Source organism: Aedes aegypti, chromosome 3, assembly GCF_002204515.2.
Source record: "Aedes aegypti strain LVP_AGWG chromosome 3, AaegL5.0 Primary Assembly, whole genome shotgun sequence".
Lineage (NCBI taxonomy): Eukaryota > Metazoa > Arthropoda > Insecta > Diptera > Culicidae > Aedes > Aedes aegypti.
In genome coordinates, this window is record NC_035109.1 from 12,572,630 (window position 1) to 12,594,674 (window position 22,045).

The following is a 22,045-nucleotide window of genomic DNA, read 5'->3' on the forward strand; positions in this document are numbered from 1 at the left end:
CAGCTCCGTATATTTCACGAGCCATCCGCTGAATGACATAACGGTCCAAATCTCTTTGTCTTCAATTTACCGGATCACAGTAATGGCTGTCGATAACCTTACCTTGTTGATTCAAAACTTATCAATCACGAAATCCAACGACCCGGAAAGTCGTTCTAGTGTTTTCACTATTTCTTCTTCCTTTTTGAACTTATCAGTGGTCATTAGACCGCAGCTTCATTTTATCACGCATAAATGCAAATGTCCGCATCTGTGGGCTCCGCACTTCCACGTTCGAAACGCACACGCAAAGAATTGACGTTGAGCTCAGTCATTTGAGTTTCTTTTTGTCCTATTGTTTCTAGCAATCCGTTCGAAAAATAAAATAAACACTACTGAAACAGAATTAAGACTGCAGAAAGGCTAGACACGATCTGTAGTTCATTTTTTGTGGAGATGTCGGGAATGGAATGAAACTTCAATGATTTAATTTTTCCATTATTTGCATTTTTAGCATTTATTTGTTTCTACGCTCGATTGCAAAGTATAACACATCCGGTAATGCTTTCTCATTCGTTTCGCGCCATTTAACATTTCATTCATATTTATTAACTATTCGCTTTATATGTATGTGTCCTTGTGTAGGATTGCAGACGCTCCTGGTAATACAAATGTCTTTACTACGTTCAAACTTCTAACAACTGAATTGGTATTAGTCCGAACGCAGCATAAGCTAAAGCAAACTAATACATCACATAATGAATGGCCTAAGTTGTGACTGAAATCTGTCTAAAACCAATTTATAGAGATCAAAATTTATCAACAAACATAACAGTTATCTAAATAATATAAAAACAACATACTTCAAAAATAGGAATGTAACAAAGAAGGTACACAGGAAGCTAAAGCTCGTGAAAGCTGCTATAATAGTTATGAATAGGGTAGCCTATAATACTTTCGAGAGATAAACTTAAAGGTACTTGTTTTTAGCTTTGAGAGATTACAATATGTTTGTTTAATGATATAATTGTGGTCTGGAGCTAAATATTTGATTATGTTTCAGTGTTTGTTTTTTGCTTCAAATAATTGAAAGATTTATCTTTGTGTTTATATTTCTCTTGCAATCCTTACTCTGTATGTATTGCCATATGCTGTAACTGCAACAATAGTTTTATTTGTTTGTTTGTAAGAGAGAGCCGGGAAGGATAGACACCGCAACGGGTTTTAAGGTGGACCTAATCCTACGTAGAAATGTTCTGATCACTGTTGTTTGTGGTATATTTCATATTTTAACTTGGTGGTACCGTTGTTGATTGGGAGATCTGCGAATGCTGACCACGGCGGCTACCGAACCAGCTCATCTTCCACGTGAGCGTATTCTGGAGCAGTTTCTCCTCCTCGTGTGACAGCTGGAGCAATGTGGCCACGGCTTTGACAAGCTGCCGCGCTTCGACCTGTCAAAATAAAGTTGTTGTTATTGATTGAATTCGTGGATAAGGATGTTTAAGCTTCGAACCTCTCGACTAGTGAGAAACTTTATTATCACATGTTTCAAATAACGAAAATTCACTTCGTCCATGACGATCGTCCCGCTGGATTTTGGAACCCCGTTGTGGTCGCCGTGGGGGTTAATGTTGCTATGGTTACTGCTTACATGGCTACTATTACTACTAGTGTGACTAATGGCACCATTTTGCTGTTTGAGTACAGCGGTTTCCTGTTTTTCCTTCGAGTTGGCTCGTTCGTAGATGTGCTCGGAATACTTTGGGTGCGATGTTCCAGAGATCGTTGTGACACTATTATTATTGTTGTTGTTGTTGTAGTTGTTGTTATTGTTGCTGTTTATCTCTTCTTGCAGTGTCTTCTTCATGTCCACCAGCCGTTGATTTAGGATTTTTATGATCTGTTGAATGGATTTGATTGAAATCGATTGTGATCCATATAATAGGGCTGGTAGCAGGTATTTTTTTTATATATTTGGTAATGCAAGTTTCTATTTTGAACAGAAGGTCTTTTAAGTCACTTTTTTTCCTTATACTACAGCCCCAGATAGCCGTAGCGGTAAACGCATAGCTAGTTAGCAAGAGCAATCCGAGGGTCTTGGGTTTCAATCCCACCGGTCCGAGGATCTTTCCATAAAGGTTTTTTTTTCGACTTCCCAGGGCATAGAGTATTTTCGTACCTGACACACGATATACACATGCAAAAATAGTGAACTGGTAAAGAACTGTGGAAGTGCTCAGGAACACTAAGCTGAGAAGCAGGCTTTGTTCCAGTTGAGACGTAGTGCCAGAAAATAAGAATACATTTTAAAGGTTCCTGTGAATCCTTCAGATACTATTACACAACTTGTCCACAGGATTCTCAGGAATTTCTTCTCAGAATTTTTGAGGAAATGTTCCAGGTATTCTTCTTGTGATTTCTTCGAAGATTTCTTCTGGCATACTTTCGGGGCCTTCTTCAAAGTCTACCAAAAACTCTTCCAGCGGTGATTCAAGGTATACCAAGAGAAATTACTTAAGAATTTATTAAGGGAATCCTTAAGCACTCCAACGCTTCTACTTTTAGTTATTTTTTTAACGATTTCTGTTAAATTTTACCAAAGATTATATCAGGTTTACCCAAAATAAAGTTTAACGTAACTTAAATTCCTGAATAGATTATTCTAGGGATTCCTTCCGATAATCATCAAGGAATTTCTGCAGGATATTAGAGATTTGATTTTGAATTTGATTCAATTGTGTTAGCAATTTATCTACGAAATCCCCCAAGACTTTCTCAAGAGTTCATTTCAGGGAAGCTTGTGGGAGTTCATTAAGGGTTTCTTTAGAGCTTAATCAAGATGTTACTTTTGGATTTACTTCTACAATAGATTGAACAAGATTAAAGAAAAAATCATAAAATTTCCTGAAAATAAGAATCTTTACATTTTTCAGACATGGCGGATTTTTTTTTCAAAGACTTCCTTACTAAAAATCTCAATGAATTTCTGGAATAAATCCTGTAGGAATTTCTTGTTGAATTCTTAAAAAAAAAACATTATGGATGAACTTGTGGTAAATCTTAGAAAATTCTTAAAAAAATTCTGGTTGAATTCTTGAGGACGTTGCTAACAGGAATCTTGGTTGAAGTCTAGTGAAAACGGTGGTAGAATGAATCGAAAAAAACCTGGAAGATTAAATATTTTTTTGATAAATTTATGATAGAATCTTTGAAAGCATTCGTGATGGAATCTCTGATGTAACTTCTGTGGTTATCCTTACAATAGTTCCACGTTGAAGGTATCTAAAACGAAACTGTTGGAAAGATTCCTTAGGAAGTTCGTAAAATGACTAAACGAACTCTAGAAGAAATCTTAGAAGTATTATCGGAAGCCAGCATCAATCAAATACCTGAAATAATTCCTAGAGAAAATAATACATAAAAAAATGAAATACATAGCAAGAATATTTGTCGTAATATACTGGATGCAGCTAAAATTTCTTTCCACAAGGAACTCCATCAAATTTTTCTTCAGGGATTCCATCAGTAGTTCTTTTAAAGGATTATTCTAGAGATTTAAATATGAATTCTATCAGGAGAACTTCTAGAGATTCTATATTAAATTCCACCAGGAGTTTCTTCAGGATTTCCATCAAAATTTCCTTTAGGGATTCCATCGGAAGTTCATCTAGGTATTTCATCGGAAATTTCGGTACGGATTCCATCAAGAGTTCTTATGGGGATTTTATCCGAAGCTCTTCTAGGGATTCCATCAGGAGCTCCTTCAAGGATTTCAGCTAGAATTCCTTCATGGCAATGAAAGTTTCTCCAAGTATTCCCCCTTGAACTCCTCTAGGGATTCCATCAGGTGTTGCTCTAGTAGTTCCATCAGAAGATTCTCCAGAATCCCTGAAGTTCCTTCAGAGATTCCACCTGGAATTACCCCAGAGCATTATATCAGGAGCTTCTTTAGGGATTCCATCAGAGATTACACCTGAAATTCCTCCAGGAATTCTATCAGGAGTTCGTCTAGGGATTGCAACAGGAAATATTCTAGGGAGTACATAAGGAGTTCCTGCAATGATACCACCAGAAGTTTCTTCAAGAATATCTTTAGGAATTCCTCCAAGGATTCCATCAGGAGTTCCTATAGGAATTCTATCATGAATACTTTTAGAACTTCCATCAAAGCTTTTCTGGGGGTTTCATCAGAAGTTTCTCTAGGGATTCCATCAATAGTTCTCTCAGAGTTTCCACTTGGAATACCTCCAGAGATTATATCACGAGTTCTTCAAGAGATTACATCACTAGTTACTCAAGGAATTCCATCAGGATTGCTTCTAGGGAAATAATAAGGAGTTCCTCTAAGGATTCTATGAGGAGTTCCAGCAGGAATCATTTCAGGAACTCCTCCAGGGATTGCATCAAGGGTTTCTTTAGGAATTACATAAAATATTTCTTCAAAGATTCCATCAGAATTGCTTCTGAAATACCACCTGGAATTCCTACTGTGGTTTTTTCAGAAGTTCCTCTAAGGATTCCATCAAGAGTTCCTTCCAGATTTGTATCAGAATTTACTTAGGGATTCCAAAGGAAGTTCTTCTATTGATTCCATCGGAAGTTCATTTAGGTATTCCATAGGAAATTTATCTACGGATTCCATCAAGAGGTCATATGGGGATTTTATCCGAAGCTCTTTTAGGGATTCTATCAGGAGTTCTTTCAAGGATTTCAGCTAAAATTCCTGCAGGGCTTTCAACGGAAGCGTCTTCAGGGATTCCACCTTGAACTCCGCTAGGAATTCCATCAGGAGTTCCTCTAGCAGTTCCATCAGAAGACTTTCCAGGGATTCCATAAGGAATTCCTTCAGAGATTACACCTGAAATTCCTCCAAGGATTCCTTCAGAAGTTCATATAGGGATTCTATCAGGAGTACATTTAGGACTGCCATCAGAGTTCTTCTGGAGATTTCATCAGGAGTCTTTCTAGGGATATCTTAAAAAGTTCCTTCAGAGATTTCACCGGGCATATCACGAATCTCTCAAGAGATTACATCAGGAGTTCCTCCAGGAATTCCATCGGGATTTCTTCTTGGGAAATAATATGGAGTTCCTCTAGGGATTCTATGAGGAGTTCCATCGGGAATCATATCAGGAACTCCTCCAGGCACTTCATCAGGAGTTTCTAAAGGAATTATATCAGATGTTCCTCTAGAGCTCTTTCAGAAATACTTACAGGGGTTCCTTCAGAAGTTCCTGTAAGGATTCCATCAGGAATTCCTTCAGAGATTCCATCAAGAGTTCCTCCTGGGATTCCATCAGACGTTTCTTCAGGAATTCCACCTGGAACTTCTCTAGGGGTTCTATCAGGAGTTCCTCTAGCAATTCCATTAGAAGTTTTCCAGAGATTCCATCAGGATTTTTTTTTAAGATTCCAAGTGATCCAGGGATTCTATCAGGAGTTCCTCCAGGGATTCCATCAGGAGATATCCTAGGGATTACATAGGGAGTACCACCAATGATTCCATTAGGGGTTTCTTCATGAATATCCTTAAAAATTTCTCCAGAGATTCCATCAGGAGTTTCTCCTGGGATTCTATCATGACTCCATCAAAAGTTCCTTCAGAGTTTCCACCTGGAATTCCTCCGGATATTATATTACGAGTTCCTCAAGAGATTATATCAGAAGTACCTCAAAGAATTCCATCAGGAATTCTTCAAGGGCAATAATAAGGAGTTCCTCAAGGGGTTCGATAAGGAGTGCCATTGGGAATCATATCAGGAACTCCTCAAGGGACTTCATCAGGAGTTCTTATAGCAATTATATCAGATGTTCCTCTAGAGATTCTGGAGTTCTTTCAGCAGTTCCTCTAAGGATTCAATCAGAAGTTCCTTCAGAGATTCCATCAAGAGTTCCTCCAGGGATTCCACGTGAAACTTCTCTAGAGATTCTATCAGGAATTCCACTAGCAATTCCATTACAAGTTTTCCGGGGATTCCATTAGAAGTTCCTTCGGAGATTCCATTCAATTCCTCAAAGGATTCTTCTAGGAGATTCTCTAGAGATTCCATCAGGAGATATTCAAGGGATTACATCAGGGGATCCTCCAATGATTCCATCAGGAGTTCTTTGAAGAATATCTTTAAGAATCCCTTGAAGGACTCCATCAGGAGTTCATATAAAAATTCTATCCGGAGTTCCTATAGGGATTCTATAATAAAGTTCTTCTGAGATTCAATCAGGAGTTCTTCCAAGAACTTCAACAAGAGTTTCTTCAGAGATTATACCTGGAATTCCTCCAGAGATTATATCTGAAGTTCCTCAAGAGAGGGGTTTCTCAAGGAATTCCATAAGGATTTCTTCTAGGGATATCATAAGGAGTTCCTCTAGGGATTTTATCGAGATTACCATCAGGAAACTTATCAGAAGCACCTTTAGGGCTTCCATCAGAGTTCTTCTAGGGATCTCATCAGGATTTTTCCAGGGATTCCATCAAGAGTTTCTTCACAGATTCTACCTGGAATTCCTCCTGAGATTCTATCGGGAATTCCTTCAAGCATCTTATCAGGTGTTCTTCCAGAAATTTCAGTAGAAGTTCTTATAGGGATTACATCAGGAGTTTCTCTAGAGATTCCATCAGAGATTCCCCCTGGAACTTCTTCAGTAATTACATAAGAAGTTCTTCTAGGGATTACACCAGGAGTTCGAATTCCTCCAGGGATTTTATCAAAAAATTATCTAGGGATTCCATCAGGAGTTCTCCTAAGTCTTTCCACAGGAATTCGTTTAGGGATTACATCAGGAGTTTCTATAGGGATTCAATTAGGCATTCCATTAGAAATCCTATCAGGAACCAGTGACTCCAATAAAAGTTCCTCCAGGGATTACATTAGAAGTTCTTCTAGGGATTTCATCAGCAGTTCCTGCAGAGATTCAACCTGAAGTTCTTACAGGGGATCTTTCAGAAGCTCCTCCAGGGCTTACATCGGGAGTTCCTTCGAAGATTGCACCTGAAATTCCTCTAAAGATTATATCAGGGGTTCCACAAGAAATTCCATCATGGTGTCTTCATGGGATTTCATAACGAGATCCGCCAGGCGTATTATCAAAAATCCAGGGATTTCATCAGGAGTTCCTATAGGGATCCTGTCTGAAGTTCAATCAGATATTTCGTTAGGAGTTCCTCCAGGGAAGTTTTTCTAGAGATTACAGCATGAGTTCCACTAGAGATTTCATCAGGATTTCTTCTACGGATTTTATCAGAAGTTCCTCCAAGATTTCCATAAAAAGTTCCTTTAGAGATTACACCTGGAATTTCTACAGGAATACTGTCATGAGTTTCCGTAGGGATTCCTCCTGGGATTACATCAGAAGTTCTTTCGAAGACTCCATCAGAAGTTAGTATAGGGATTTCATCAGGAGTTCTTCCATAGATTTCCCGAAATTCCTTAAGGGATTTCTCCCGGAATTTATCAAGGGCTGTCTACCGAAATCTCTCAAGGGTTCTATCTCGGAGTTCCTTAAGGGATTTTTCTCTGAATTCGCCGCGGAATATTTCCAAGGATTCTCGAGGGTTACCAGGAATTCCTAAAGGGATTTCACCTTGGAGAACCTTTCAAAAAATGCAAGAGGAATCTCTAAAGAATTTGGAATCCCTGAAGATTTTCTGGTAGAATTTTTGGAGAAATTCTTTGTGGAATATCTGGGGGAATTCCTTGATGAATCCTTGGATAAATTCTGGATAGAACGACTATAAGAATTTTCTGGAGGAATCTGTAGTTCCTGGTGGATCCAAAGGAAAAGAATCATGAAAGAATCTGTTTAGGACTTCCTGAAGTTGTTTCGCTAAAAGAATTCATAAATTCATTTTTGGAGGGTTTTTTTTTGTGGAATTCATGAAGTAATCATTGTAAGAACCCTGGGTAATGCGTGACGGAATCCATTCTTCTGACTAACTTCTAGAGGAATTCCTGAAGGAATCATTCAAGAAATTGTGATAGCAATCGCTGGAGGAATTTTTGGAGACAGCCTTAGAGTAAGCCCTGAAGAATTGCTGAAGAAATCACTTGAGAACTTTTTTTTTAGAATGTTCGTTGAAGGAATCAGTGGAGGAAATGCCGAATGATTTGTAGAAGACCTTTGAAGGAATCTCTTAGGTATAATAAGGAAAGGCTTCTGAACGCCTTCTGGGATCCCATTAGAAGTTCTGCCAGGGGTTCTATAAGGGATTCTTATAAATTTTCCTTCAGGAATTCCTCTAGGGTTATTTTTGGTTTCGTCAGACTATTTACAGAAATTTATGGAATCATTCTACTAGAATTTTCTTCCAGGAGTTTCTATATGGAACTCTTCAAGAGATTCCTCTAGGAACTCTTCAAGGGAGTCTTTCTGGAATTTCTTAAGGGATTTCTTCTGGAATTAATCAAGGGATGCCTGCCGAAATTCCTCTAGGAATTAATCTCGGAGTTCCTTAAGGGAATTCTCTCTGAATTCCTCCTGGAATATCTCCTAGGATTGTCGAGGGTTACCAAGAATTCCTCCAAGGATCTTGCCAGACATTTTTTTTTAGGATTTCATTAGTAATTGGGGAATCCACCAGTATATCATCCAGGGTTCTCTAGAAGAATCCCCGGAGGATAACCTTGGGGAACCTTTCCAAAAATTGCAAGCGGAATCTCTAAAGAAATTCCTGGTGAAATCATTTGGAAAAATTTGGGTGAATTCTTTTGCAGTAATTCATGTGGAATCCCTGAAGGTTTCCTGGGGAATGTCATGGTGGAATCCCCGGAATAATTTCTTGATCAATCCTTGGAAAAATTCTTGAAAAAATCCACGAAAGAATTCCTTGATGAATCCTCAGAGAAATTCTGGGTAAAATCACTGAAGTAATTCTCTGCATGCGTTTCTAGAGAAAATCGTGTAGGATTCCCTGAATCAATTCCTGGAAGAATGTTTGGATTAATCGCTGAAGGATTTTCTAGATCTGTGGAGGAATTCCTAGAGAAGTCACTGGAATATTTTTGATGGAATATTTTAATAATTTCTTGGTATCGCTTCAAGAACGTCTAGAGGAATTCCAGGTTTAATCTCAGGAAAAAAATCAAGTAAGAATTTATTCTGGTCTTTGGGGGGTTTTGGCGGTATTCTTGAAGGAAGCATTGGAAGAATCACTGATAGGAATGAATCCTTCTAACTAACTTCTAGAGGAATTCCTGATCAAGAAATTGTTATAGCAATTTCGGGAGGAATTCTTGGAGGCAGCCTTAGAGTACATCCTGAAGAAATCACTTGAGTTTTTTTTGGATTGATCGTTGAAGGAATCAGTGGAGGAAATGCCAAATGATTTGTAGCAGAACTTTGAAGGAATCTCTGAAAGAATGCCAGGATGAATTCCTGAAGGATTTACCCCGGAAAAATTTCTGCTTGAATCTGTGGATAAATTTCTATAGGAGTTATTGATAAAACTCCTGGTAGATTCCCAGGAAGAATTTCTGGTCGAATACCTAGTATAATTCCCAGGAAGAATTTCTGGTCGAATACCTAGTATAATTTATGACTTCCAGGAAAAATTCCAAAGTAGAACAACTAGAGAAATTCTTATAGCCATTTCCATATCGATGATTGTTCAGAATAATCTCCGACAGAGACCTCTCTTAATTTCTCTTTTAATACTTAGAGCGAATTACAGTCGCCTCTCCACATCTCGATATCGAAGGGACCATCGAGATGTGGAGAGATCGAGACAAATTTTTGATGAATACTAGATTGAAAAACACTCCGTTGCCAAGAAAGTAATACACAAACAGACGTCATTTTGCGCTCCTAATTTATTTTGATTCCCAAAACTTTGGTCTAGTAACCTTCGATATTAATCATATCGACATACGGAGAGAAAATTGAGAACAAAATATCAACAGAAACACATCGAGATATGGAGAGTGGAAATATATGCAGACTGAAGGGACTTATGAAATCATCGACATAGGGAGAGATATCGAGATGTAGAACATCGAGATGTGGAGAGTCGACTATATAACTGAAATTCCTCATCAATATCCATTTTTCTGTTTCATAAATTTGGAAAGTTCTGCTCTTCCTCACTACGATTATTGCCCAAAAATCCACAGCCACAGAATTCGGGAAAATAATAATCACATATCCACTAGGCTTGCCGAGATCATACAAAACATGCGAAGAAATATAACGTTTCTGCTACGAACATTGACAGTTGGTCAAACAGTAGCAGCAACATTAATCGGTTTGACTAACTTGGGGGCGGAGTTAATGTTGGTCAAACTGTCTGAGCGTCTGTGGGCTGCATATCGTTCCTATCTTCAAGTCACTTAGTCACTATCAGCCCTGATATAGTAAACCATTCAAATACCTTATTTTTATCAATCAGTTCCGCGTGTAAGCTATCCAGTGCTGCAAGTTTTGCATTTTGTTCGAGATTTGTGCTCATCAATTCGTCGATCTGTTTTCGAAGCTCGTTAACGGTGTTCAATCTGAAATGATAGAAACCATGAATTTTGCTTCGTCATTACACTTTTCAAGGAAATACTTTTTATCCAACTCCCGTTGCAGGAAAGATGCCCGGTCGTGCAGCTCCTGTGCTTCTTCCTGCTCCTGTCGAAGCTCCTTCCGTAAGATCTCCTCTTTTTGAGAAATCTCCGTGTTCTTCATAAGAATCGTGAGCTTTTCTTGCTTCTCCCTTGAAATGGAAACGATTCTTATTAGAACTAAACACGAATTTCCCCTAATCCCAATCATCCGTACATTGACAACTGTCCATCAAGCGCCCTCACGCTATCCTCTAGTTGCAAAATCTGCGATTTGTACGAATTCATGGATCGATCGGACCCCTCCAGCGATTCCAGTAGCCTTTGCTCGGTTTCTGTAAGGTTGGTTCTAATGTTGTTCAACTCCACCTGAAGTTGTTCCTGTTGGGAAAGGTTGAATTTATCATCCGATTCAAATATCCTCTACTGTATGTGCATGTGCATGTGCGCGCGCGTAGTGAAATATTTCCATTTGAAATGTTTCATTCCTGTTTGAGTGTTTGACAGATGTCGAACGGCGATGTTTCAATATTTACAGGTGAATGTTATCTGTTTTGTTTTGATTGATCTCTTTACTGATAGTTGTTTACCCGAAAGCGAAAGTATGAGGATTGCGCAAACCAACAGAAAAGGGTGCAGGAAGTAAGGAAACAAAAATAAAACAAGATGAGTCGAAACAAATACAAAATATTTTTATTTAGTTGTACTTTTTGTCATACTTTTTCGGTAACATTTGTGATGTAACTTAAATGTAAGAAATAATAAAACTTCAACGACTGTTAGTACGTCTCCAGAACCACATTTTTCTAAAAGGAACTTTTTTTTTCGCTGAACTTTATGCACAGCGGACGAATGTTTAAGTACAGTTTCTTTGTAACGAAAGGCAAAACTGAAGCATAAAATGTCCAATCCAAGGCAAAACACTGATAAGAATGGCCGTAATGTGCAGCTAACCAGAACACACCATACTGATAAGGTAAATTAAGCGTTTCGTTTACCGACTTTGACGTGTTAGTGACCTGTATGGCTCCGAAATTAGGCTCTACTTTTTACTAATTTGTATGTATGTGTATGTGATAAAGTTGATATCGTGTCACTTGTTGTGTTTACTTACGAGCTTGCAGTTCATGAACGTCACTTCCTCTTCATGCTGCTCCCGAGCTTCCCTCAGTGCGGAGTTCAGCTCGTCTATTTCCTCACTCATTAGGGTAATCTTAAAATACAGCAAAATATTGTCAGAATGACGTGTCAAAAACGTGGGTCGACTTTCCTCACCTTGTTGTCCCTCTGAGTGACTTCATTTCGAGTCTTTTCGAGCTCAAACTCCAATTGCTTCACCTTTTCGATGAGATCGTCTTTCAGTTTGAGAGCGTTATGTCTTTCACGGGTTTCTTCTGCGACCTGCCGAGAAAGTCTGTTGACTTGAGTTTCTAGAGCAAGGTTCTGGCCACTCCAGCTGCTCTTGATGTCTGACAGGTGCAGATGGGCTTCTTCTAAACGTTGCTCGAGAGATTTTCGCTCTTGTAGAAGAGAGCGAATCCTCTCATCTGTATTGCCAGACGTGAGGGATGCACGACTTTCCTCCAACACCTGAATGCGACTCTTTAGATGACGGTTCTCTTCTTCGACTGCTGCCAGGGTCGATCGGAGGTTGTTGTTTTCGATGCTGGTCGAGTGCCGAATATTCTCCAGCTCATCCTAAAACAAAAAAACTATTAATGCAGCCAACCTTTCAGTTTTACAAACCATGTTCAACCTGTAAATCCTCAATCATAGGTTCGATCCCCCTGACCCGCCCCAGCTCTTGTTTCAAGCTTTCGACTTGTTGTTCGGCCGCCTTTTGATGCGATATCCGATCGACCGCTTCCTGCTCTCTGAACAACAGCATACTTTTCAGCTTCGAGATCTCCTGTTGCTGCAGGTTCTGTATCTTATCCTGCTCCTCGCAGAGCAAGTCCTTCTGAACCTGCGCCACCTTTAGCGAATCCTCCAGCAGCTTGTTTGCTTCCTCCATTCGAACCTTATCTTCCTCATACGCCCGAATCTGATCTCTAAACTCATTACACTGGCCAGCAAGTTCCTGAAGCTGAATTCGCGTAGCGCTCAGCTCAGCATCTTTTTGCTCCAGCAGACTCAACTCATCCATCGATGCCATGCTGGTCAACGATTCTCCTCGACTCCTGCGAAACCGCTGACCCGACGCCATCGCCATGTCTGGCTGCGAACTCCTCGAAGGCAGTGACGTTACATCGCTTCCGGTCTCCTCCTTGATCTTGTTCTTCAACGAAGCGAACATGATCGCTTCCACTTGGCGAACACCCTTCGAACAGAACTACACCCCTCAGGAAACTTCTTCCTCAAACTCTTGCACAACCGATCGCCAAATTGCCACGGTGTTCGATTGATCGACGATGGTTAAGGCCGTTGCAAAACATATTCAACTCATCCACAGAAGGAAAGGTGCAACCTTCAATGGATCTCTTTGTGCACAGAATTTCGCAAATCAACAGCTGCTTCAAGGTTCGACCTGTTTGATCAAATACCGACGACAAACTACGAAGTTCCCGTTCTATAGGTTCCCCTTCAGCTCACTCGAAACACAATACGACCATTATAAAGTCGAACCTTCGAACGATAAGAACAACTTGTTTTCGGTCACACTTGATCGTGCGTTGGAGGTGTTCGTCAAACAAGCGAAAATGAAAACTCCAAAGCAAAGGAACTTTTTTTTTGTCAATTCATTCGCCGTCAAAGGCAAATGTTGTAATCCTATGGAATGGCACAAACGGAATAGCAATAATAATTATTCACACTACTCGACGACGAAGACGACGACGACTCGACCACAAATGACTAGAAATGGGTGGAATGCAACTACATAAAACACTATAAAATTAAAGAACTATAATACTTTTTCTTTTCGTCGGCTTCCAGCTAGAAGAACACGAACGAACAACACCTGTGATGAATTTTCGTGGATGAAAAGTTATTTTTTGACGTTTAGCTTCTCTTTCGACGATGGGGTTGCATGGTTGACAGTTTCTCTCCACCGTGTTTACGGCTCTGTAAAGGGGTTTGTTGTGTGAAAAAAATTATGGTGCTCTGACGTGCGATGATATTATGGATGTGAAATATTTCAGTTAGATTTATATGTCTCTGATGGTCGGTTTGTAGTTTTGAAATGCAGGTGGCGTTTTGTTCTTATAAGAAATTTGATCTTCGATTTAGTAGGAATTATTTAGCAGGGTAAATATCAATTGTTTTATTATGCTGGGAGCGAAAAATTGTCGCGCCGACTATCTTAAAAAAACGCTTGTAGATCGTCGCAGGCAGGGATGGGAAATGTACTGTAGCAAACATTTACCACCTCGACAGTCACATTTTTCAACACGACCATCACAATCCAAAGCAAACCATGACCGTTAAAACCAAAAAATATCACGGCTCTTCAAAACTGTAATCTTCTTCTTCCTAACGTTTTTTCAAACCCGAACACTGATAAAAATCCACACGCTCGATCTGTGTGTTTAAAACTATGGATCGATTCATGAACGTCCATATCGATTTGCTATGATTTTCTTGCAAACTTCGTGTGTGTTACACATTAAATTCCTGTGTTTTGCTTCATGGACCGACAACCGACAACAGGGATTCCATATTTTTTCCACATAAGTTCCCGAAGCTTTCTCTTCAGATTCGTATGTGTCAACCTATGGACGCATAGATCATCACTCCAACACGGATTCAGTGTGTTTTGCTTATGGTTATCTTGTGTCATAATCATCATGTTCAAGTTGGTCGATTCATTGATTTGCGCAATGAGATTGTTATGATGAAATCCATGAGCTATGCTATCGATTTCCATGTTCAAAGCTTCTAAATTGTTTGTGATCAACCCATGGGATGCATAGTGAACTGAATTGCGGTTGGACCTCGTGTCGAACGACAGTCATCATCATGCTTCCAAAGAGAAGAAGCAAATTTTGAAGCTGAAAGTGTTAGATGAAAATTTGTGAATTCGATTTTTCTTTTATTAGTGAAGTTGACCGATGTACGAGAATTCTACCTTTCTATAAGAAAACATTGATTATAATGTATAGTTTAGTAGAAAAATCGGATTCCACTAACAGATTTTCCTGGCTTTCAGTTTCGAAAAAAATGGAATATGCTTATCCCTAGATTCCCAAATCATGGATTTGCGGCGCCCCGCTCGTTGCTGGCTCACGGGTTTGAAAAAAAAATCAAGAGAGCTCGCGACAAGCAGAGGAGCCTCGGATCCATATTTTGGGGAGCAAAAGTTTTTCTACCAAATTTCTTCTTTCAGCCCCATGACATTTATGTTCTATCACACATGACTATCTAAAGCTACTACATTTCGAATTCAATAAGCAAATCAGTTGGTTTTCATGATTTAATATTTGGAAATTCATGTTTGTTTCACATGACAACCTAATGTTGATACACATGTTATTATACCGTGAAATCAATGATGAAATCCATATGGCTACCACACTCAAATCATGTGGTTTTCCTCATTGCGCAAATCTATAAGTAAAACACACGACCTTGACGTGTAGATTTTTCTCAGTGAATGCAAAATGACTCGAGCACAGTGGTGACACGATTTTTCCGGTTTTCGGGGTTTTGCATTTTTGCTCGATAAAGGTAGCATGAAATTGAACTTGTTTACATGTATCGCAACGGAATGATTGTGCTCTTGCTATTAGCGCTAATAGATTTCAATTAGTTGAAAACACAAGCGAAATATTAGCGATTGAATTATTAAACATTTTTTTCAATCATTCACCTCGAGATGGCTGCCCGAAAACGATCATAGTGGAGACACAAAAACAGTCAAGCAGTGTGTGAACCGTTGGCAGCGCAACGCCTGATGGTATGGACCAGTGCACGAGTTCACGAATTTGACGTTTGAGCGGTGCCGAATTCACTCGTTGCCATGGTCACATAAATAACACGGCACCGCTCAAATGTCAGATAGTGAACTCATGCATCGGTCCATTGATGCTGCTGCTGCTTTGTGTTTTGGTTGACTGGCAGAATCGATGAACTGTTGTAAATAGTGGTCACAGTTCCCAAGCCTGGCCGCAGGTACTTCAAATCGTTTTGGTGTCTTCTGCGCGATCATGCCTTGGACAATCAGGAATAATCGCGCAGAAGACACCAAAACGATTTGAAGTACCAGCGGCGATCTACACGCATTTTAAGAAGTTTTCAAGATCACAGTCGCGATAAAATATCGCGCAATGCACAGTATTAGAAAAATGAATAGATTGGACATGATGGTTTTTGGATAATCCAATTTTCCTTCACATCGTTTTTGGTAGGTACTTCAACTACTGACTTTCTGGTCAGATTACGAATTTGATGGCGAATTCCCTTTCTTCATCATTTTGTTCAATATTTTACGTATCAACGAGGTTTCATTGATGTCACTCTCCTGTTGTTCACGGCATAGGGTATATGTTCCAATATTGGAGGCACTAAGCACGATTCAGCTACATTTAAACACTATGAACCCAAAATGCTCAATTAATATACTTATATTTGTTGTAACTAGAAGTAATGACCATTTATTTAACGAGAATTTGATTACATCGCAGCATTTTGTCGACCTCATCCCTATCCATCTCGAAAAATTATGTGATAAAAATGATCTAGTGATCCGCTACGATGGGAATGACGTCACATGTTTACAATTAAATTCGATATATACATTAGTAAAGAGCCTGCCTTGTTAATTTAGTATGGCGCGCTCCATCTATTGGTACCGTAAGTAATCCCGAGGCAGTGGAAGAGGCGTTCGTGCCTTTCAAGAGGGAGACAACGAGGATCGGGCTCACGATCAACATCACAAAAACGAAGTACGTGATAGCTGGTGGTCAACGTGGGTCCGAACGTGTTAGTGGTAGCGAAATGGTGCTAGGTGGTGAAAAGTTTGATGCGGTGGAAGAATTTGTGTATATTGGAGCACTACACTGATAAAAAAGACATGGTAACGCTAACTGTATCAAGGGTCAAATTAAAACCACATTACTACTTGATTTTTGCAGAACACGCTTCATTTTTAGAACAACAAAACTGTGGTTATGACTACAGTCAACTCTCCCATACTCAATCCAAGGGACCATCGAGGTAGCCATGAAAACCAATTTTTACTATGGTTCTCTAACTCGATATCGAGATACGGAATATCGAGTAAGGGAGAGTTAACTGTACTATGTTTTGACAAAAAATTGGCATAGTAATACATACTATCCTTATAGTTTTAACAACAATGAAGACTAGTAACCTTTTGTTGTCAACATTTGTTGGAATAATAGAGAGACAAAATCATTTCAATTTGTTTTCTTTTAATTTATTTATATCTTTTATTTATTTACAAGATAAGAAGTAAGAAGTTGATATGAATACGGCACGTGGATCCTCCTTGATGATGATAAAGTAGTCTTGAGATAATGGGCCAATCTGATGATCTCCCGAGGCTTTCTTGTTTGGACTGACCCTTCCACGATTGCAGCAATTCGACAGCGCTGCCAGCTCGTCACAAACCTCCGGAAATGCATCGTCAGGTTGATAGTTGGATGCATCCGCAAGAACATGCCAACATCCGGAGGCAAGTTTTTCGCTGGAGACAACGCCAACGCGAAATAAACAGTTTCAGAATTGCAAAACTGACGTAATTTTAATGGCTGGTTTAATTTACCATCAAAACATGGTATATTCAGAGCCGTAGCGTGGCCTAATAGCGCCCTTGGCGAACCGCGATTTGAGCGCCCTTTGTTCAATGTTCTTTATTTTTCGCAGGTTTAAGTGAAGTTCCAGTAGATTCAGAAGAATTTTTTTTTCAAATTCTAGAGAGATTCCTGAAAATATTGTTCAATAAAATTCTCAAAAGGGGTCATGCACAAATTACGTCACGCTCCAAGGGGGGGGGGGGGTCAAGACACGCGTGACAAGCCTTACAAAATTTTTGGAAGACTCATACAAAAAAACGTGACAAAGGGGGGGAGGGGGTCAAAAAAGTTGAAATTTAGCGTGACATAATTTGTGTACCATCCCAAAGATAACATGATAAATCTCAAGTAATACTTACTTTGGAAAGGCTCATACAGTTTTTTTTTAAATCTCTCTTAAAGGTAAATTGTTTGAATAACCAAAGGTTCTTGAAGATTCTTAAATAATAGTAAATAAAATTAATAATTATATGGCCAGAGACAACAGAAACTACTGGATTCACTGAACAGAACTTGCAATCACGTCTTTTTTGTACCTTTATTATAGTTTCAAAGAAATACATACCCCCAAAAAGATTATTGTAGATATTGTTGATTAATTTATTTCTCCATAAGTTTTTAATACATTTGTTCAATATTTCAAAGGAATTGTGCAATGAATTTCGTTAATACTATTTATCAGTCATATTTTGTTGACTAAAAAAGAGGTTAGTCAATTGCAGAAAATATTCAGAAAAGTGTTTGGTAAAATTTTTAAAATTCAAGATTTTATGAAATATATTTGCATTGAATCATATGTACAAGAATAGTTTTTTGGAATTTTCGTCAAAGATTGCACAATTAATTAGAATAAAAAAATTGATTCTAAATTTTCAGGAATTGCTCAAAGAGACCAAAAGAAGGTTCTTGAAGACATCTTGCCAAGATCTTCTATATAAATTTGATTAAAAGTCGTAAGAGAGAATTAAATACAAAACGCTGTCAATCAATTAAATGAATGTTATGAAAAGTCCTGTACGAATTCAAACATTTATCAATCAGCTCGGAGCAGTGTTTGCGAGAATCAAAATAATAAAAATGTTACAAAAATACCCCATTCCATTGTTTTTCACGGGTCTGAGTCATTTGGAATGAAGTCCTCTGGCATAAGGTCATTTGGCTCATGATTGAATCATTTTTTTTCTTCAAAATTCAATACGAATCTGGCTTAAGGTTCTGTGATAACACCATTAACTTATACCAAATAATCCTGCTTGAAATTCTATCTGGATTCCGCCTAGTATTTTATGATATTAATTATAAGGAGTCATTTTTTGTGGACAAACATTATGTCTAGATACTATGACTCCAGAAACACCCTTACTAAATATTCTCTTCAAAAAATCTAAGGTGCGTCACGCGGGTGCCAACCTGGACAACCGCACGCTACGGCACTGGGTATAATTGATCGCAGTGGCGCAACCAAGGGGGGGTTTTGGGGGTCAAAACCCCCCCCAGAGCCGAAAAATTATAAGGCTTATCTTGTATATTTATGTAGTTCATTAACATTCTACAAGTATGGATCAGTAATTTAGGCTTGTATTAACACTCTGAGTTTCAGTGGTTTTAACAGTAACATTCTTATTCTATGGTTGCTTTAAATTCTTAGACCCCTGAAGAGATTAATAGAACAAAAATATTTGCAAACTTGTACTATAATATAGTACTGAACAAAATATAGTACAAGTTGGTCGTTTTATCAAAACAAAATGGTCGAGTTTGGAGGATTGGATCTCGGCTTCTAGTACTTGGATTGACTTAAAATTTACAACCTAACTTGGAAATACATAGGTTAGCCATAAATTCGCAACTTTAAAAAATCAATCTTTTGAGAAATAATAAATCTTCAAATTTAACAAAAACACAAAAATAAAACTGTTCATTCCACTATTTTGCGAAATTGATCAATAATTCAAACTTGTTTTTAGAACTATATTATTTAGTAAAAATTTTGTATTCAAATAAAATCAAAGTGAAAGTTAAGACATTTTTCACACGATGCGAAACATACGATGACAAAGAAGTTGGTGTTTGAAATATCATGAATTTTCTGCTATGTGAAATTATGGGAAGTGAGTGAAAGCTTATTTATGAATTTCAGTGCAAATTACAGAAAGCCCACTAGAAGCCAAGACCCAGGTCTCCAAGTTTGATCTTTTAATATGAAAAGCGACCCGTGGGCAATTTATTCTGTTCAGTGCTGTAAGGCTATAATATTGTTTTGCCTTTTCTGAAAACTTAACTGAAGCATTTGTGTCAGAAGTTGGTCATCCATTTAAATATATTGGGAAAAAGGTCCCATCCGCAGCATAAATAATCTTTCAATTTGCTCATTAGATTGCAAACTTTCCCAACCTTTAGAGCATATGAATTTCCGGAGAACCGTTTCATCAGTTTTAAAAAAATACGCAGATAATGTTTTCTCCTTCTGCATATCGAATACTGTAACATGGGACGACAACGAATGCTATGCTAAATATTCAACGAACACAGATAAGTAAATGCTGATTGAGCATTATCACGCGTTATGTATTTTAATCTTGTTTAATGAGTTTAACCAAGTATGCACATTCAAAACAAAATATACTAAAACTCTACAACCCATTTTTTTGTTGAAGCATAGGGTGCAGAACCATTTGGGCACTTCCCTGATTCACTTTGGCATGGGTGGTTTTTCTCGGTAGAATTGTCTGAAACTTTAGTGTAAGAAGCGCATCAGTGATGCATATTGTGGCCAAATATGAGCGCTCTAGCTTTTAAAAAACCCCACTGCCGAAGTGAGCCAAGAATGGGGTCTGGCTTCCTACACAGCTAAAAATATGTTATAAAATTAAGTTTATTTTCATGCACATATTTGGAGCATCAAAATAAACCTAAATTTCAACGACCAATCCGTTATTTTTCAATCGAATTAACTTTATAATTACACGTTCATGTAATATTCAACCATTATTGGTTGAAAATTGAATGTATATTCATTTAAATTTACATGATGTTGTAACAACACACAAATTTGGTTTATTTTTACAGTAGACGTCAGTTTAAATCACATTGAAAATTAAATATTTTTTTCTGTGTACTTTCCCAAAAATTATTACCTTCAAGATATCAAAACCCCCCCCAGAACCAAATCCTGGTTGCGCTACTGATTGATCGGAACATGGTAATCATAACCAGACATATTGGCAGTTACACTATATTTATAAATAGTAAAACTAAACATGCTACCGTATTTAGGAATACCACAGTATTATTTTCAGTGTAGTGACACGCGATAATGATGTTACCCGTGACGTGAAAAGATGGCCATGAATCATGGATATTGAAGGAAGTCAACCAGAGAGCTTTCGGGGTGTTTCGACGTAAAGTGCTGAAAACAATACTAAACTAGGCGGTAAACTAGAAAACGGCATCTGACGGCGTCGCATGAATCACGAGCTGTACCAAGTGTATAGAGAGGTGGATATTGTCAAGTGCATAAAACACGACAGGCTGCGTTGAGCTGATCACGTTGCCCGTATGCCGGAGGAACGACAAGCAAAGATAATATTAAACAGAGTACCTGGACGACGCCGCCGACTTCGTGGTAGACCGCGCTCACGATGGCTTTTTGCAGTTGAGGAGGGCTCAAGGTGCGGCCCACTTAGAATTGGAACAAACATCTTTGGTTCTTACAATGACTCTAGTGGTCCAATTTAGAAGCTGAACCGTCCATGTGTGCTCTATAACAATAACATCACATGATTTTTTTCGCAGCTTAATTCGAACGCACTTCTGAGAAATTCAACATAGAAGAAGAGAGAAGAAAAATAAATGCGCACAAAAATTTGAAAAAAAAAAAAACATTTGACCAGGAATAGAAATTGCAAAAGTATTAGGTTTTTCAATAAGTACTGTGTGGCTCGTACTAAATAAGTACGAAGTAATTATTTTGACAGATCGCTAGCCACAAAGGAGGCGTCGGGCAGTTACTGTGCACCGTCAGCTATGGATTGAGATCAGGACAATTGATTCAAATCCAAACATTTTAGACCGCGATTTGGCCAAAAAGTTCGGTGCTGCCGTGCTGTATCGTGTAATGGATTCAACTTCGGATATTGAAGCCTCCGATGATACCATGTCTACAGACAACCAAATAGGAAACAAAATTAGAGAAATGTGGCTAAATTCTGTACCATGAAGTTGTTTGATCAAGTGTTGATGGAATTTAAGGATTTTCATATGATAGGTGATACCCACCTAATTGACCCCAATTCAGCCCAATTAAGAGATTTTGGGCTATTATGAAGCGGAAGCTAAGAGCAAATTAAAGTATAGTCTAAATATCGACGAGCTGTAAACTAAATGGGATGAACTTGTCAAAAATATGGATGAAAATAGTGTGCGCAAATTAATTAACAGTATTCCGGGAAAAGCCCGACAATTTCTTGTAAAAGGGGATGATTTTTTTTTTCTTAATTTTTCCTTTGAAGCTTACAAGCAATGCAACATTTGAGTTAAAACAGAATTCATTTTTGTTTAATTATATTTAATTATTCACAAATTAAATGTTCCAATTTTGAAGGGCACTTAACGTTCAGGGCGACTGTAGGCGATCGACCCAGGACCGAGCCCAGTGGAGAAGATCTTCGACTCATCCATTCGGCGCAGAATAATCGTAGCGAATTGTAGCCCATCTAGTAAAGATCTTAGACAATGTCGACATATTCGGTTAATAAGCAATACGAAGAA

The 22,045-nt window shown here is 38.4% G+C and overlaps 1 protein-coding gene across 1 annotated transcript; it reads right to left on the reverse strand.

Moving 5' to 3' along the window:
- Positions 1-464: 464 nt before the first annotated feature.
- On the reverse strand, positions 465-13,536 carry LOC5564325 (golgin subfamily A member 1). The gene is made up of 9 exons (XM_021849014.1): positions 13,432-13,536; positions 12,277-13,373; positions 11,796-12,218; positions 11,635-11,733; positions 10,738-10,901; positions 10,523-10,672; positions 10,346-10,466; positions 1,496-1,882; positions 465-1,433 (listed from the first exon to the last, which is right to left on the reverse strand). Exons 2-9 carry the CDS (start codon positions 12,814-12,816, stop codon positions 1,269-1,271), a joined length of 2,049 nt encoding a protein of 682 aa, XP_021704706.1. The 5' UTR covers positions 12,817-13,373; positions 13,432-13,536; the 3' UTR covers positions 465-1,268.
- Positions 13,537-22,045: the final 8,509 nt, after the last annotated feature.